Here is a 17344-nt window from a genome sequence, read left to right on the forward strand (position 1 = left end):
TAGTTTTCACCTGAAATTAAACATTATTTTTCTAATGAATAATGGATTTGATCCAAGAAAAAAATGCTTGTCAGAAATAAATGCAAAACTGAGACACATTTTAGATGCTCATGAATGTGGAAAACATCTGCAGAGCTTCAACAAAGGATAGAAATGGGAATGAGGACAACCATCTAAAAGGATCTTCTCTTCAACCATTTTCATTAGGGTTAACAAAGGCTTGAATACAAGATCTTCAAGACCTTGGGGGGAAATCATTTCAATCATGAGCCTAAGTGACAGGAATATACAGGAATTATCTTAAATACTACTTTTATTTGAAGCAACATGTGATAATTAAGTGTACTGTATATGTATGAGAAATACTATAAACAATAAATATGCCAAACATTGAAGGAATAATCTGAAAGTATTGATTAATAATGTGTGAGCTGTATTCTATCATCTAACCTGAAGTCAGATACTATGCCAAGTAATTAAGCAGCCCAACTTATTGCTGGTAGGACTGCTCATGCACTGAGGTACATACCACAACTGGCAGAAGTGGGACAAACTCGTCTTTAAATTATATACTTGGGTTGAATTTTTCAAGTCCACCTGCATCATATGAGTCTTCTAAAGCCATAATAAAATAAGTACACAATCTTCACAATTGCAGTTCTCTCTGACACCCCTGTGGGTTTTAAAATTATTAACTATCTCTGATAACTTCTGAACTTGCTGTCCAGCTGCAACAGAGCTTATTGGGAAGGCATAGCCATCGGACTCTATTTTCAGTTTTCCTATGTGTTTCTTGGTTGTTGGGGAGGTCACAGAGCATAGGATTGAGGAATGGCAAGCATGAAAGTACGAAGGAAACACATATATCATAAACAAGACTCAACTAGTTCCACTTTCCAAGGAAAAAGAACTTCTGTCAACTGTTTTTCTGATTTTTGATTCCATTAATTTCACAAAGCCAATTCAACAGCAGCACAAATCATATCTCATTGCCTCCCAAAATCCAATTTCAGGGTCAGCCATTTATATCTCAGATTTGCAATGAGACGAATGCAGAATAATTCAGCCAGATTTTCAGACTCCTTGATGAATTTCTTAGGCTGGCAATTAAGGGGTGGATAATGGAAGAAAAGAGCCCCAACCATCTTTTTTCTAATCTTGAAGTCAGTACATCTGATCTGGAAATCTGTGAATCAGCGTCATGATGGAAGCCACCAATGTCATCTTCATCAAGTCATGGTTCAGAATGGATGGCTGCTCTAGATAGTCTTTTACTTTATTTATTTATTTATTTATTTTTGACAGCTTGTGCTAAACCAAAGGTAGCTTTTGACAACTGAAAAAAATGGTAGTTCAATTTACTCAAAGTGATTTTCAGTTCAGGTTCTGACATAAGTAGGATAAATATGTTAAGACCTTTTTAATTACTGAATCTGATGGTCAAATCTCCAAGGGGTGTCAATGCGTGTAATTCCATTATTTTCAGCTCAGAAATATGTCAGCTGAAATTCTTGCTCTGAGTGAGCAGTCCCTACAATTCTCCAGTGCCTTTACAGGGTGTTAATTTCAAATTTTAAACCCTTCCATCATCTTAAGAAGGAACAAAAACAGTGGTATCAACTACACACGAGCTGAAAAATATGTGCTCAAAAAGTATAACAAACAATGCACTCAAACTACCAATGGGCTCAGAAACAGCCCAATGTGAAACAGCAAAGCCAGTAACAACTTTATTTCCAGTTCATTGCCACTTCAAATTTCTGAAGATGGCATTACAATCTGCAATGAAAGTAAATCAGATATTTTAACAGAAATGAACATGTGAAATGATCATTTCTATTCCTTTGAAAATTTTCGTTTTACAAAGCTTGTATATCTCCTTTGATTCTCATAATTTACAATTTTTAAATAAGGTAGAGGGTGGAACTTTTGAAGCAGTTATTTCAGCCCCAAAAATTTTTTTTTTTTTTTGAAAAGACATTGTGCTACTTTGTAACTAAAACAGTTTATAATGGTCTCAAAGCAACAGGTACAAAAGTGATTCATATGCATGAAAAGTTTTAAAGTTTTAAGTCTGAATTTCCCTTGAAAAAAATTTCCTATGAAAAATTTCACTCAACTGTGATTAAAGGTGTTCAAGAATCATATGACCTATTCCTTAATCCAACAAACAGATGAAAAACCTATCTGAAAAACCTATTTGAATGCTGCAAATTTTCAAGTGAACAATTATAGAAAAAGCCAAGATATGGTACCACAAGACACACCTACTTCTTTTTAAGTGATTGTAACTACTCAGATAAGCTTTATTTATTATGTATCATGTCACTGAAGTATCCCACTCATTTACCTTGCACAAACAATACAATTGTAAGAACAAAAACCTCTCTCCTTTTATTATAAAATTTTGTCATCATTTTTGTTAGATGCTGGATGCAGTGGCTATCTAACTCCTGATGATATTTTTCAGGCCTCTGTGAGAGACATAAGCACCATTTATTTACACATTTTGAGAAGCTGCAGGTTAGCTAACGTGCCAGCTGAAGCAACATCCGAATGAAAAGGAGCAGTGGCAATGCCTCCACCTGAAAAGGCAGACTGAACCTAGTCTACCATAATCACGAGATGAAATGTTAGACTGCAGAGATGAATTCTTGCCCTCATTAAAACCTTGCTAGTGTAGCCCTTCCTGCACCAGCCTAAAGAAACACTGATAGCTCCTGTTTCATCTCCACTGTATGCTCTCCCCAAACGCTATTCCTCAGTCTGAGCATATTCCAAGCTGTTGCTACCCTGACTTCAGCCACCAGATGCAAAAAGAGCTCAGATTCAACTCAGCGCCTGATCTGTTTTAAAAAATGTCAGTCTTTTAATACCACATACACTCTTAAAAAACGTATCTCTTATATTCCTGAAAAAGAAGCATCTATAAAGCAGAATGACTTCTATTGTTGTCTTTCGAATACTACAGCCAGAATATATGAAAAGATGGGCTTCTTGAAGAGAAACCTTGCAGTTATTTTGGCTATTTAAATAGTCATTATGTGCAGATATGCCCATTTGTAGTGTTTGGTCCTATACGTAGCAAATTATGTGGGCTTGAACAAAGCCTGAAATGCTGGAGGTTTGGGAGGACATAGGCTGGGGAAAAAAAAAAAAAGAATAGAAAAAATGCAGTGTATTACAGTTCCTTTATAAGGTTCAGTTTCAATGTCTTTAATTCGTATGAAACCTTTTCTCCTCTAACAGTATCTAATCACTACAGCATGAAAAGGAAGGCACTGAACTAAGACAGAGTTACTTAACGACTTGGCACCTCGCATAAAAATCTGTCACTCCCTGGTGAGAATGACAATAACAGCCACGAATGTCAGCATGTGGTGTGGTAGGTCATGAGAAACTGCCTCTGCCCGGGGAGCCCCAGCACACTTCTGCGCAGCAGCCACCACCGCATGCCTTCCCAAACCAACTTGTGTCACGAGCCTGCAGAGGAACAAGTCCTAAAGAAAGATCCCCAAAACAGAGCTGCTGAGAAATTCATTTTGTTCTCAAGGTAGCAGTCAACAGGGCTACTGAAACCAAAATTGCTTGCAGAAGGACGTACATTCTGGAATATTTCAAGCAACCAGAGGTCCACTGGTCTAACCCGGATCTCCCTCAGGGACCTGATGTAGGTGCTCAGACAGAGGGGCCTGGGGGCACAACGGCTTCCACAGCCTGACGTGCCTTCCTCATCCCCTGCCAAGCTGGCTCGGGACAGACCTCCATACCCATACCCATGTAGCAAAGGGGCTGTGTGGGAGCAAACCGTCATGCCCCTAACAAACTGAAAGGGAAAAAAATAACTTCTTTCCAGGGAGGATCCAGTTCTGGATTTTAACGCCACCGAAGTCTGCTGGGGGAGCCCGCTTTCCATATTGGTCTTTAACAGGTTTTATCCCTCTTTGCTTTCCATGTTCTGCTACAAGAGCTTCTGTTTGTGCGTTCCTTGCCATCTGGAATAAATCTCTCTCCCTCCATGCTCCCAGTCTCCGGCCAAGAGGTGGAGGCTAAAAGCTCCATGATTTACAAGGATACAGACACCTGCATGAAGGTTGACTTGCCTTCAGGTGCTAACTTACCGGGAAAATAAAATACTGGCTGATTTTTGGCTTCAAAGATTCCTTTGAGTGTAATATGGTAGTGAAATCTTGAGGAGAAAAATGATGGGTAAAGGAAAGAAGGGGAAAAATGCTTGACAGATGCATTCTCTCGTGTATTGAAGACATAGCCTAACAGGCTAAACAAGCACACACAAGCACACAACTCTTTTCTCAGCCTGCACTTTGTTTCATTCTTTTGTTTCTTTTCCAAAGTTATGTCCACCTGAAGTTAAGAAACAATAATATGTGTTCTTTCACTCTGACAGGCAAGCTTTTCTCAGAAGACAGGTCAGCCCTCCAGAAGATTATTTGGACACTTGAAAGCTGTTGTCAGCATCAAACTTTCTGAATAAAGGTTTTCTTCTTCTTTTTTTCTTTTTTTTTTTTTTTCTTTTTTTTTTTTTTTTTTTTTTTTTTTTAAACTGGGATTGTATATACTTTGCAGAAATACTACAAAGCTTCTTGCTACAGAGAAACAGCCTAATCCAAAAACATCTTGTGGGCTTTCCTTACCCTCTTCATTTGAGCTCTGTTTCTTTTAAGAGACAAAATTCCCTCTCCTCCCTTGTCCTTGTAATGAAAATGTATCTGCAGTCTAGATGAAACTCTGATGCTCCTGTGGTCCAACAGTTAAATAAATGATGATAAAGAACCTGTTCTTTTCCCCAGCTCAGGAGCAAAACACCTAGGTTACCTGGTCAACACCCACAATCTAAGCTCAAATAAATTACAAATTCTACCTCTTCATACAGCAATCAGGGCAGACATTAGAAACATTGTGGTTGCGAAAGAGCCTAGGCACAGGTTAAGGGCACTGCCAGAGAAATGTACCTTGACTGGGGTATTTCATCAATTTAGCCTCATGTGGAAGGTCTGAGCATTGCTCCTTTCTCTGTAGTCCTGATACTAAGGATAAAATTACAAACAATTCATCTGCATCTGACTTCAGGCAACAAGTCGCAGAGGTTTTTAATACTGGCAACGAAGTCAAAGTACATACCTGAGTGTCCTATCTGCAATCTTTAATGCAGACTGGTATGCAAAGGGTATGCAACAGTTCAGCTTGAAGTTATGAATTTGATGCAGAAATTTCTGGGTGAGGTTCCTTGTCATGTCTTGTAAAAAGCCGCAGTGGCTGATCCATTAATGTCTCTGCTGGGGTGAGGTCAGGCTGATGCATGTTTAACTATTCACTTTGGTTTGGGTAAAGCTGGTTGAAATTTCTCACGCGGAGAATGATTTTTATTTTATTTTTTTTAGACTCCGCCTCACAGAATTAAGTCCATTCTGATTCTAAGAAAACAAAACTTGATTGGATTCACTGAAGTTCAAGTCAGGGAAAACCAAGCGCATAGTTTTTGATCAGCTTCAATTTTGACCTGCCTAACCATTCTTTTATATGTCTATTTGTCCAGGGAAATGAGTTCTTTCACTTGAGGACACAAACTGTCCATAATCGCTCAGGTGACTTGCCCATTTTCTACTTCTAAATGCCAACACAGACATCTCTTACTACAGCTGTTGCTAGAACTTCAACTCTGTGATGCTTATAAACTATCTACTTAGAAACTATCCATAGCCTTGAATTTAAAGACCTGGAGTCAGTCAGCAGTTTTTGTAAGAACTGCTGTTAGGTACAGTGTCCAAGAGAGCTTTGTGGGCCACAGCCTTCTCTATCAATTGAAATTCCTAAATAAAATTCCTAATAAAATCCAGTTTGTGGGTCTTGAAGTCTCGAGCAGTCAATAAACAGATGTACAACAAATTCCATTTCTCTGAGAACACTATCTTATAATACTACCCCTCCAGAACCCTAGTTTTCCTCACAAAAAATGAAAGCTTTTTCTTTAAAAAAAAGTTTTCTTGAGTTATGATTCAAAAGGGTCCTAAGTGAGTGACACTGGCAGAAAAAGTCAGTGTGTAGAGTACATTTTGTTGGATAAACTAGAACAAACACCCTGTATACACACTTACATGCTGCCCTGACATTCACTGGAAGTCTAATATGGAGAGATACTGAGATGCTAGCTTCAGATTGAAAATGTGTACAGATTAAGGAAACATCTGTACACTGGGTACCTTGCTCATACTGTCATATTCTGACAGCATGTTCAGAGAGACAAAGTTCTCTGAAAAAAATATGGTTCATATTCGCATTGCACTGTGCACTTCAGCAGGGTGTTAACTTTGATACCAAGAGATGATAATTCAGCTGTTAATACAGACAATTTCACTCTGCAGGTGAGAAAAGAAAGGGAAAAATCCAAGAATGTCCCAAATATTTTGCATGACTTTCCTCCCTTGAAGATATATGGGAGTTAAATGTAAGAAATATAATCTCTTCAGTAAGAAAAAAATGTAAGACAAAGGCACACCACACTGAAAGGCAGCCAAACTCAAAGCCTAGTGTATGTACATCAATCAGATGCATGAGCCATGGCAGGGAAATCTCATTCTGACAATTCGTACGAGCAAAGCTTACTCTGCACTGTGTGCCTGCGATTTTACTTCTCCTCGTACAACTTGATATAATTTAATATTTTCCACCCTTCTTTTCTGGTGTGCATCATCAAGCTGTGAGATAACATTTAATTTTATGTTACACGTTGAGCAGCTCCTAATGTAATTAGTCTTAATGTAACAGCATAATTTGGTTTTGGATGGAAAGATTTACAAAGAAAATTAGAATAAATGAATGCACAAAACACCAGCTGGTGCTTATACCTACTCCCACATAAGAAGAATATTTCTATTTGCAATCCTATGAAAGACGAGATAATTTGGATAACAAGGATCAACAAAGGGTGATGCAGCAGTTGGTCTAAACGGAAAGAAATCCGCAGACAAATCCCGAACCATGTGGGATGTAAAGCATGCCAGAGCTGGCAACAATCCAGAAGCATGTTACGAGGGAAAATAAACATTGCAGTCCATAAATGTACCACATGGAGCACAGCAGCAAGTGCTTGTCACAGCAGTGACAAGAACTGCAGTAATTCATCAGGCAATTTGAGGGCTTCAGTTGAAGAGGGCTCTTTCCTGACAACAACCAGGCACCTACCTCAGAAATACAGGAACTTGCATTTACCCATATGATCAGGATTTTGCATGAGAGGCTGTACAATCTCTATCCTTGGAGGTTTTCAAAATCCAGAAATACAAAACCATGGCTGATCTGATCTATTATCAGTCACTGTCCTGCTTTGAGCAGGAGCCTAGATTAGATGACCTCCAGACATCCTCTCCAATCACCAGTTCCATAATTCTGTGATAACTAAAATTTCTCAAAAACAATGTAAATTATCGTTATTCAATTTTTCAAAAGCTAACCTCAAAAGAGTACATCTTTAACTATCTGGACAGTCGTGTGTGTAACAGTAAACAGCTGCTCACAGAGTGAAGACTACCATTTAGCAGATGATGAAGAAGGTGTTGTTTACAAATACCAGTGCTTGAAGACCTTCAGCCAGACCACCAGGATCAGATACGTAACATACCTAAACTTTCCTAAGCTCCAAGTGACCACGAAGAAAAAAGTACATTATCAGCAAAACCTCTCCAGATAATTCGTATCTTACACATCTGACTTCAGTTGCTTACCAAACTTTGCTCAACTTTAAGCATTTTTGCTAACATTTCCACTGTCTGACCTGTCTCAAGATGAAAGTTTGGCTTGGCAAACAGGCTGTGCAGGATGATAACTTCTATTTGGTCATATTTCAAAGTATGAGCAATTCCTAACATTTGGACAAATTTAGTCTAATTCTTCCCACACTGAAATTCCTGAAACAAGTGCAGCAGAGTTATACCAGGAATTATATTCAGCTATATTTGAAAAAGAGAACAAAATAAGAAGTATTTAGACCTTTATGTTAAATGTAGCCAAACTCTGTGTATATGAACCTGTGTGCACATGTACATATATACACACACTATAGACATACCTAGGTGGTCATAGACAGAAAGAAAATAGATACCTAAAAGAGTTTTCAGGAGAGGTTCGTTTATAGATACTGGGGAAGTTGTACAGATGGTGCTTCTGTCTGGCAAAGCATTGAGCAAGGAGAGGAATAATGAAAGGAATTCTCTTGATGGGGTTCTGTGGTTAGCCATATACTTATCACATTTAACAGATGAAGCAGCCTGGCAATTAAGTGGGATACTTCTGGAGAGAAAGTTCAGGAAGTTATCTTGCTAGCAGTCCATCCCTTTACTAAGAAGTGGGTGAGGCTTATAAAGAGGTGAAGAGGTGACTATGTGATCCACATTCACTTGATGTGCTGCAGGCAAGAAACCTCTGCATTGATGCCCATGAGATGGGACAGGCCTCTGATGAAGAGGAGAGTGTGCCCAGAGATGATAATCAACTGGGTGACTACAGTTTTCATTTTCATATTTCCTACAATATTTTATACTTCCTTCACTATAACAAATGTTCTGGCAGACAGCCTGAACCCAGATCTCTCAAGGCTAAAATAATTAAATAAAAAATCCTAATTGGAGGCAGGTGATAAGAGCCTTTACCGAGAATATGCATAAGAACACACAGTAATCTCTGACCTGAATTACATTAGATATCTAATCAGGGAATTCTCCCTGAGCGCCTCTCCCTTGAGACTTCCATCTGGACACCGAGTTAGATGTCTGGGCGCACGGAAGTTTCCAAGAGATGAGGCAATACCTCCATTACTTGCTCAAAATCTCTTCTGGCCCAACCAACACCAAGACAGATCCTCCTCTATGAACACTAAAGAAGAGTATGTTCTGTTCAAAAGGCTTTTCTAGCTCTCGTGAAAGACAAATTCTTCTTGTTGGTACATAAAAGGGACTGACATGATCACTGCTTCCCTTTGCCATGGGAGTGGCAGATTGGGCCCCTTCCCAAAGTAGTGATGCTCTCTCAGTGAGTTTTTTGAATAGCTGAACTACTGAGAGCACACAAAATTCATCACCTACAGAGACTCTGAGCTACCATAGCTCCTTCTCAACCATCCCGATGGAGTTTTACTACTTCCTGTAGTAAAACTACAGATGGAGTAGATGTTGCCAAAGAACTTGGGGTGGGGGTGTTATTTTGCAATCTCTCATCAAATCTGCTCCAGCTTTGACTGAGTAAAATGAGATTGTGCCTAACACTCTAAGTACAAGACATCCCAAAAGAAGTACTATAAAAATCACTGCAAAATGCTAATTCCAAACTAGAGCAGTATTCTCATAAGCACATTTTTGCTACATGCCTTAACAAAGCATTCCTCACTATGTGAAGTGCTAACTGCAAACTAGATGTATTTCTTCTTAATTTGATATAGGCAATATAAAAAAATAAACACTCACAAATGCATAAATAACCCATTTTCCAAGGTATTTTTTTCTTCCATAATCCAACATCATGCTCTGCTTGCCCAAATTGCTTATGCCCCATGCTCTGCCTCTGTATGTCTTATTTGGGTGTTGATGAAAACATGTGCTTTTATGTCTGTTGCAACAGACCTGTAATAAGGACACCTCTAACTCTTCTTGGCAGGCTTTCTGTGTCTTACCAAGATAACTTGGGGCTCTCCTCCTTAACCCGCTTTTGAAATTCCCTTCCCACTGTTGCTCTCATTTGACTTTGTTTGGCTGAGATCTGTGTCATGTGCAGCCCGGACGGATCCAGCTGAAGTAACAGCATAATTTCCCTTACTGCCACTGTCCAGACCTGCTGCTTTGCTAGGGGTTATCAGCAAAACAGCAGAGTCAGCAAGGGGGATGCATGACTATGTCTCAATTCATAGTGCGCTCTATCAGCCTTAACTGCAGAGTAAGGAAAGCATCAACTAGGACACTGCAGCACTTACTGGGTTGACTTGGTCACTAGCTTTTCCCTCACCGAAGGTGAGAACCAGCACCTGAAACAGTTTGGGAGGAAAAAAAAAAAAAAAAAAAAAACGAAAAAAAACATAACATCCTGTCCAGAGGAAGGAGAGCAATACAGATGGGCTGCACTGCTCTCCAGAAGCCAGGAGGAGAGGGGACTGTACTCTCCCTGTGGCCCATCATCCTCCTGCAGCTTAATCTGATGTATACAAGTTAAGTATTAACAGGGAGGTCAGGAGACAAACATTGCACTTCCATCCTGTGAACCTAATAACAGACCAAATTTCATAAGCCTTGTCCTCTGAAAGCAGAATAACTAGTACAATTTCAGCATCAGCAGTTGTTTTTTTTTCCCCATATGTAATGACTTAGGTATATAAGGATCTGCAGTTTGTCAACAGACGCAGAACACAGGTGAATTAACCAGCAGATGCATGACGACTTTGCATAAGCACAACATTTTACACCTTTCTGAGGCCTTGCCCAATAAAATGACCAGAGCCCAGCTTGTAGCAAAAATGGCTATACCACACATATATATGAGTAATTGCTAGCTGAACCAGAACTAATTCTACAAAGAGCTATAGCAATTGTTAGACAAATTGAGTTTGCAATGGCAGATGCTAAAATAATTGCTCAGGGGGATTGCAGGCCATATCTAAGCAGCTAAATCATTAGAAGTGTAATCTTCAGACAGGCAATGGGTGAGCAGACACGGTGGTAGCAAAGAGAGCACAGTTTTTTAATCAAACAAGCACGACTGCCCTTCTTCCTCACCTTCTATTTCCCTATTTGCATGAAGAATTCAAGCTTCAGTTAATGATCAAAACTGCATGTTTGCTTACTAGCTAGCCTGGACAAATTTTGCAAGGTCTTGGGTCTGGAAAAAACAGAGCATTTAGCTAGTGTATTGTACAGTCATCAGAAATGAAATAGAGGAAGTCACTGGCCCTGCTATAAATCCCTTGCCAAAAGAGAAGAATATTGTTAAATAGCCGCGGCAGTTACTGCTTTCGACTGGCAACACGTTTCCTCAAACACTCGCACAGGTGTTGTCTACTGGCACAGACATCCACCGAAATGTCTGCATGGGTACTTGCAGGAATAAAAATAATTATATTCCATGGGCAGGGCTGCTTTACAAAGGATATTTGTCTATTTCTCGACTGAAGTAGAGAAAAACTCCCAGGTGACTTGTCTGACCAGTATTAACTAACCCTTGACTCTACTCACATGCAACTCCTAGCAGAGCAAAGGCACATTTGTGTCTATCCAGGGCCTCAAAATAGAGGTTACATATAGGATGTTTGTAGCAAACATGCTGTCTGCAGCCATGCGTATGTCCCTGCAGAATGGGGAGCCACTTGAAGGAGAAAGAGAATTAGTTAGACACTACATTTACTTTGCATTATTATCCAAGATTTGAATGCAGGCTGTTAAAATGGGCCTGTTCCTGAGCATTGATTACTTGTATATTTGCACCTCCAGAACACGGGCACAAAGCAATAAAATAATACAATTTCATTTGGCACGACTGACTGTAGAGGAAACAATGCTTGACATAAACTAGATAAAAATAAATATTAGACACGACTACACCAGACTGCTGCATACTGAGACCTCCAGAGTGTTTTTTATGAGTTCGTAAGCTTGGTTGCATGCAATAGGAAAGAGTAAAATGAGCTTTGCAGCCAGGTTGCCAACCTTACTCATGCTGAATAGTACTTCACCTCATACAGCACACAACTGGTTTACAACTCAGCAGCTATCAATCTATTGCCAAATATGAAATGGAAATGTTTTTCTACACATTATACAGAAGGTCAGCAAAGGTCAGTAAGGAAAACAAGCCTTTAGCCATCTTCCAAATCTCACAGGGGTTTGCAAACCAGGTCCTCCCAAACTGCTTCTGGAAGTGACAGTAATTCAACAAAGGGTGTAATGGCAAAGACATTGCATGACACACATTTTTATTAAACAAAGAAAGAGGTCACTATATAACATACATGAAGAATTTTCTCACTGTCCCATAGAAAGTTTTGTACAGATCTAAAAATGGCAAGGGCACAGGAGGAGAATTGGAGATTTTAAATATCAGGTAGACTTTTCAGCCCCTTGGACTAACAAACGGGAAATTCAGTGCATGCCAGGCTAGAAGTTATAGCTCTGCAAGATGTCCTGCGATGAGAGATGTGGGGAACCAGGACCTACAGATCGATTGCAGGCAACCCAGGGACTGCCACATGAAGCAATAACATCCTCTCTCGTGTCCTCCTGCCTCAGCACCACCAACCATCCTCACCACTCCTCTCTCTTAGCTGTTTTCCCTACACAAAGAAAGCAGCTCTGCTAGTCCCAATTGTTCATAAAGGAATTTTTGAATGAAATGTTTTTGGAAGAGTTGCTGATTTATTACCTTCTAGGAGGGGTACACAATTGAAAAAAAAAAAAAAAAAAAGCTTGGCACATTTTCACAATTATAACTTTCTTTTTGAGTTCAAAATCACTTAATTTGTCAAACGTAATTAACTACCCTTCTCATCCAGCCTTTTCTATAAGATGCTTAAATGTCTTCTTTTAGTTGTAAGAGTCACAACTAAAATGTTATAACTTAAAAAAATGAGATGACTACTGCTCTGTTATATATACTATATACACATAAACATATATAGAGTGCACTAGCATCATTAGCTGATTAACAGCGATATTGCCATGCTTTAAATCCATTGGTGTTTTTTTTTTTGTCTTTCCAAGCCCTTCTTTCAGATTGATATTTCTGACACTAAAGATGTCCAAAGCAATGGCACTACTATACATTTAGAGGCAGGTAATTTCCAAATACCTATGCTGTAACCTCCATTCTAATCACTTGCTGAAAGACACCATACTGTGCTATTTAAATATTATTTAAACAGAATTAATAAGCCCCTTCCATCCAAAAAAAAGGAAGACTGATATCCGCTACCAACAGAATACAAGTACAATCCAAAATAGTCACCCCTGCCTGGTATGAGATACAAATGAGACACTTTGCTCAAGGCTGTATATCAAATGCCTTTTTCCTATGTAGAACACTTGCAGAAGTAAAAAAGAAAAACAAACACAAGGATATTCCATTTTGGAAATCTAACACTTTCCTGATCCAAAAGTTATGAAAATAGGTTTATTTTCCAAGCTTTTCTAAGTTTACCACTAGACCTGATTTTTTTTAATTTTATTTTTACCTTGCTCTTATCAGTTGTTTAAGCATATACACTCATTCTGATTTTTAGAGTTGAGTTTTTATTAATTCTTCAGCTACAGCTGCTACATGTAAGATAAGTCCCCTTCTGACAGACACCTTCTCCTCAGGTCATTGCTTGGTGAACTTCTGAACTTTACACCACAGTTTGGGGATGAATAAATGGACTTTTAACACGTGTTTGAGATAATGTTTGGAAAATGGCTCACTATATCATGTATTTATTTGATGTTTTCCCTACGGACAAGTAGCAACAGACCTTACATTAGGGTCCTGCAGGCTGGAGGTCTTACTGGGATTTACAAAAGAGGTCTCTTCTTTCACAGCCTGTTAAAAGAAGGAGCCAAAGTTTAGTACAACATCCATATGCTTAGGATTATACATATGTTTATTTTAAAATATTCCTGTAAATACCCCATGAAACTACAATGTCCAAATGCCCACTCCGCCCAGATTTTAAAAGCACGGATTATTATTATTTTTTATCATCTCCCACTGCTGAGATTCGCTGTGATAAGCTACAATGTACAATGTATAGAGAGCAACAGTGATAGGAAGAGCTTGGGCCAGGATAAAGGAGGAGCAGCAAAGGAATACTGTTATTGTGTTTCCCCCAGAAGGCATCTGAGTAGAAATAAGAAAAAGCAACCTGGGCAAACATGCTGATATTTGAGTTTTTCTTTTAATTGGAGTAAAACAAATATTTATGTAGTCTAATCAAAATCATGCCAACTCTCACAGCTTTTCATTCAGTCTTTGAAAAATTTATTGAAAAAAATGGGATCCCCTACATATAATCACACTGCACATGCAGTTCACAGAAAATCTCACCTACTACTACTCCCTGCTAAATTACAGAGTCCCATCTCTCCCATACCATTTGTCTATAGAGTAGAAAATACTAGTATTGCAGAATGACTTACATGAAAATTACTTGATTACCAAGGAAACACCCAATTCAGGCAGGTGTTGTTAGATTACACTCTTCAACTGAGATGCAGGGTTCCACAATCCACGTGTAAATGCCTGTGTCAGGGCAACACTGCACCCCTCTACAGAAAATACTGGCTGAAGACACAAGAGCTCTCCAAATCAGTAATGGACTTGGCAGGCTCTGACATTTCCATTCTGCTAAATGGATAGATGGAGCTGATAGAGGCCCACAACAGAGTCATTCTTCAGCTTTCAACATCTGAACCAAAATAATTTGAGGACATTGGTTGAGATCAAATTGCATTAAATGTGTCAGTTTCATCCTATTCAAAAAGGATGAGACAGGTTCCTTCAAATCAAATCAAAGGACTTTAGAGGCATGTAAAAAATTGTAAATTTGAGAAGACTTTCCATTCAACACAAATTGATACATTCTATTTTAGGGTACTCACAAGAAAAAGAAAGGAAATCAAGGCCTGAGTTTCTTCTTTACATTACTGATGAACTACAAAATACCAAGAGGATGCTCAGTGCTTGGGGAAGTCACCCAAGTTGTGATAGTCTGAGGTTCATTTCCTCCTTGTGCCGGGGTGCACAAACCCCCATTGCCACTTCACAGGTCGTTATTTACCAGAGCTTCAGCTATGGTGGGAACAGGCAGTGCAAGCTGGTACACACAATTAACTGTATGGGCAATTAAACTGGGGCCACAGGGAGCCTGGCAGAGAGTGAGTTCACTCCTGGGACACCTACAGCCAGGACAAGTACCTGAGGTGATGGGCTGGGGAGTATTTTGACTTAAGCCCCTCTGAACCCTCCTTGTTAGAGTTTTTGAACCTTGTATATTAATACTGAAATTGTCATCAATATCGTCAGCAGGTCTGTCTCCAGAAAGGAGAACAGGACCCATAATAGGTACTGGGGAAGCTCTACCCCAGCATAATACTTTTACATATTTGTATTTAATCTCCCTCGTCCAGAAGACTCCGAAATCCTGGGAGAACGATTTAAACATTAAGGAGTCAGATAAAGGGGGACCACAATTACACCATTTTCACCATTGTAAGTCAGCCACCAAATGTTTACAGTCGAAGTGCTCAGTGAATTAGCATCATGTCATGAATAATTTCAGGACCTGGAGTGTGAGTTTTTAATTTTAAGAAATTTGTAATTGTAAGAAATTTAGCTCAGTTCTGGAAAATCTTTTTTTTTTTTTTTTTGTTTCCTACTGGCCACCTAGTAGCTCCGTCTAGACTAATATTTAGTCACAATCTAGTGCTCTCTTGAAAAGAAAGAAAATGTTTTTTTTTTTTTTTTAAGAAATTGAGAGAAAGCATTGAAAATCACTCTTTGTTGGCATAGATGAGCACTTAAGTAATTTTTCTTTGTTCTGGAGAAATTACAATGCTTTTTATAAAGCTGTTGGGTTTCTGAAAGCTGTAAACATGAATCCAGCTGTCAGAAACTTAATACACAGTGTCTTCTCTCACACTGATGTCTTAGCAACATTTTATTGTTAAGCCTGACAAGCTAGCTGCTTATTATGCATCAAACTGGCTATCTTTTAAAACCCTAATTTTTACTTTATTCCAATTTTCACCAAATTAATTGAGCTGTATTTTAAGATGCACTTGAACACAACAACAGAAAAGCGAACGTGGGGATGGAAGATGCAATGCAGAGGCTGCAACCAAGAACGGAATGATTAAAATTCCACCTACTTAAACACCATGAGATCTCATTAGCCAGTTGAGAGGGCTTCATTGTATTATTCCCTAATAACTGGCCCTTGGTTTCTTTTCAGTTCTGTGACTACATTATCGCTCTCTTTTGACTTGTCTGCATTAGAAGGTTAAGCCTGCTTCTCAAGAAGTGGTATACTCCTCAATGGCATGGCCAGCATCCCGAGTAACTTCCCTTTGTATTAATTTTCTCCATTATTACTTATGTTTTAAAGAACAGAAGAGACTGGAGTATCTACAAATAAGTACTACAAGACCAGTGAGTAAGTAATCTCACTATAAACTGGAGGCTGTCCTCCTCATTCAGCAAATAACACTCAACGACCATGCAAAGACATCCTCCACCTTACTAAAAAGATGTGACCCATAACGTAAAACAAGAGTTACGCTTGCACACAACACGCACACTCTCACAATAACGTGCCTAGATGCTTTGAGCTCATGTGCTAGGGACAGGATTTGTATTTCTACAGCAGTGTGCCCTCCACCCATGAAACCAGCTAGTTAAGCCAAGGCAAGCAGGGAATAGCTGGTGGGTCTCCATCACCCACAGAAAGTCCAGCACTGAGGTGCATAAAAGGACAGAGGCAGTGCCATGGAGCTGCTCAGACTTCCCTGGCTAAGGCAGATTCTCCCTCATCCAGAGGCTGCTGCTCTGAGAGGAAGAGGTCTCAGGGCATGTGGGGCATGGCAGACCTGCAAATATCATTTACACGGAATCAGATTAATTTGATAATTACCCAAAGAGAAACAAGCTGGCTCTTCTGGCTACCAGATTGCAAGGCAAACGAAATTAAGTGTTGAGCCATGCAATCCATCCACAAAATATCATTCTCCTTTTCTCCTCTCTTATCTGCACTAAGCCCAGAGAAAAAAAAAAGTTCAAATTTAATATGCCATAAACTTTCTCAGTAGTGCTAGAAACAAAGCATTACTTTCTCAATCTAGAGACAAGAAACATGCACAGACAGAAACATCCTTGTATGGGCTCTCTTCATAGGTGACTGCTAAGAAACATTAGTTTCAACAAAAGATGAAAAGAGGATAAGAACATTTGAGTAACAACCAAATTGTGCTCACAGCTGTCTAAGCAATCTACGTACAGGCTGCCAGGCTGGCCCTTTTCAACTGACTGCTGAGCACTCAGCAGCTCTGATGCTGTCCCAGCAGTTGGATCCCTTGGAGCCTTAGAGAGGGGAAGGGACACTTCAGGGACACCACTTTGGACGCTGCTGAGCTTTCCAGCAGGAGTGGGAATGCTTTTGTCCCACAGGAACAATTGTATGTCTGAATTCATAAGCCCCAGTGGCTGGATTTGCCTAGTGAAGAGCAGCTCCCTCTATTTTTTTGGGAGGGAAGAGCTAGCCCCAGGAAGATGGGCAACAGGACCTCGAAATAGGGTGTGGTTGCACTGGGTGTATGCCGAGTAG

The 17344-nt window shown here is 39.5% G+C and overlaps 1 protein-coding gene across 8 annotated transcripts in view; it reads right to left on the reverse strand.

Annotated features, from left to right (window-relative positions):
* EPB41L4B (erythrocyte membrane protein band 4.1 like 4B) overlaps nucleotides 1–17344 on the reverse strand; it is a 174885-nt gene that overhangs the window by 34177 nt on the left and 123364 nt on the right. For 7 of the 8 annotated variants that reach the window (XM_048046016.2, XM_066992624.1, XM_048046018.2 and 4 more), the window contains one exon: nucleotides 13499–13566. In XM_048046016.2, coding sequence (XP_047901973.2) covers nucleotides 13499–13566 — 68 coding nt within the window. The remainder of the gene's footprint in view (nucleotides 1–13498; nucleotides 13567–17344) is intronic. The other variant, XR_007157561.2, reaches the window with a different exon arrangement.

The sequence above is a fragment of the Anser cygnoides genome, chromosome 2 (assembly GCF_040182565.1).
Source record: "Anser cygnoides isolate HZ-2024a breed goose chromosome 2, Taihu_goose_T2T_genome, whole genome shotgun sequence".
Classification (NCBI taxonomy): Eukaryota; Metazoa; Chordata; class Aves; order Anseriformes; family Anatidae; genus Anser; species Anser cygnoides.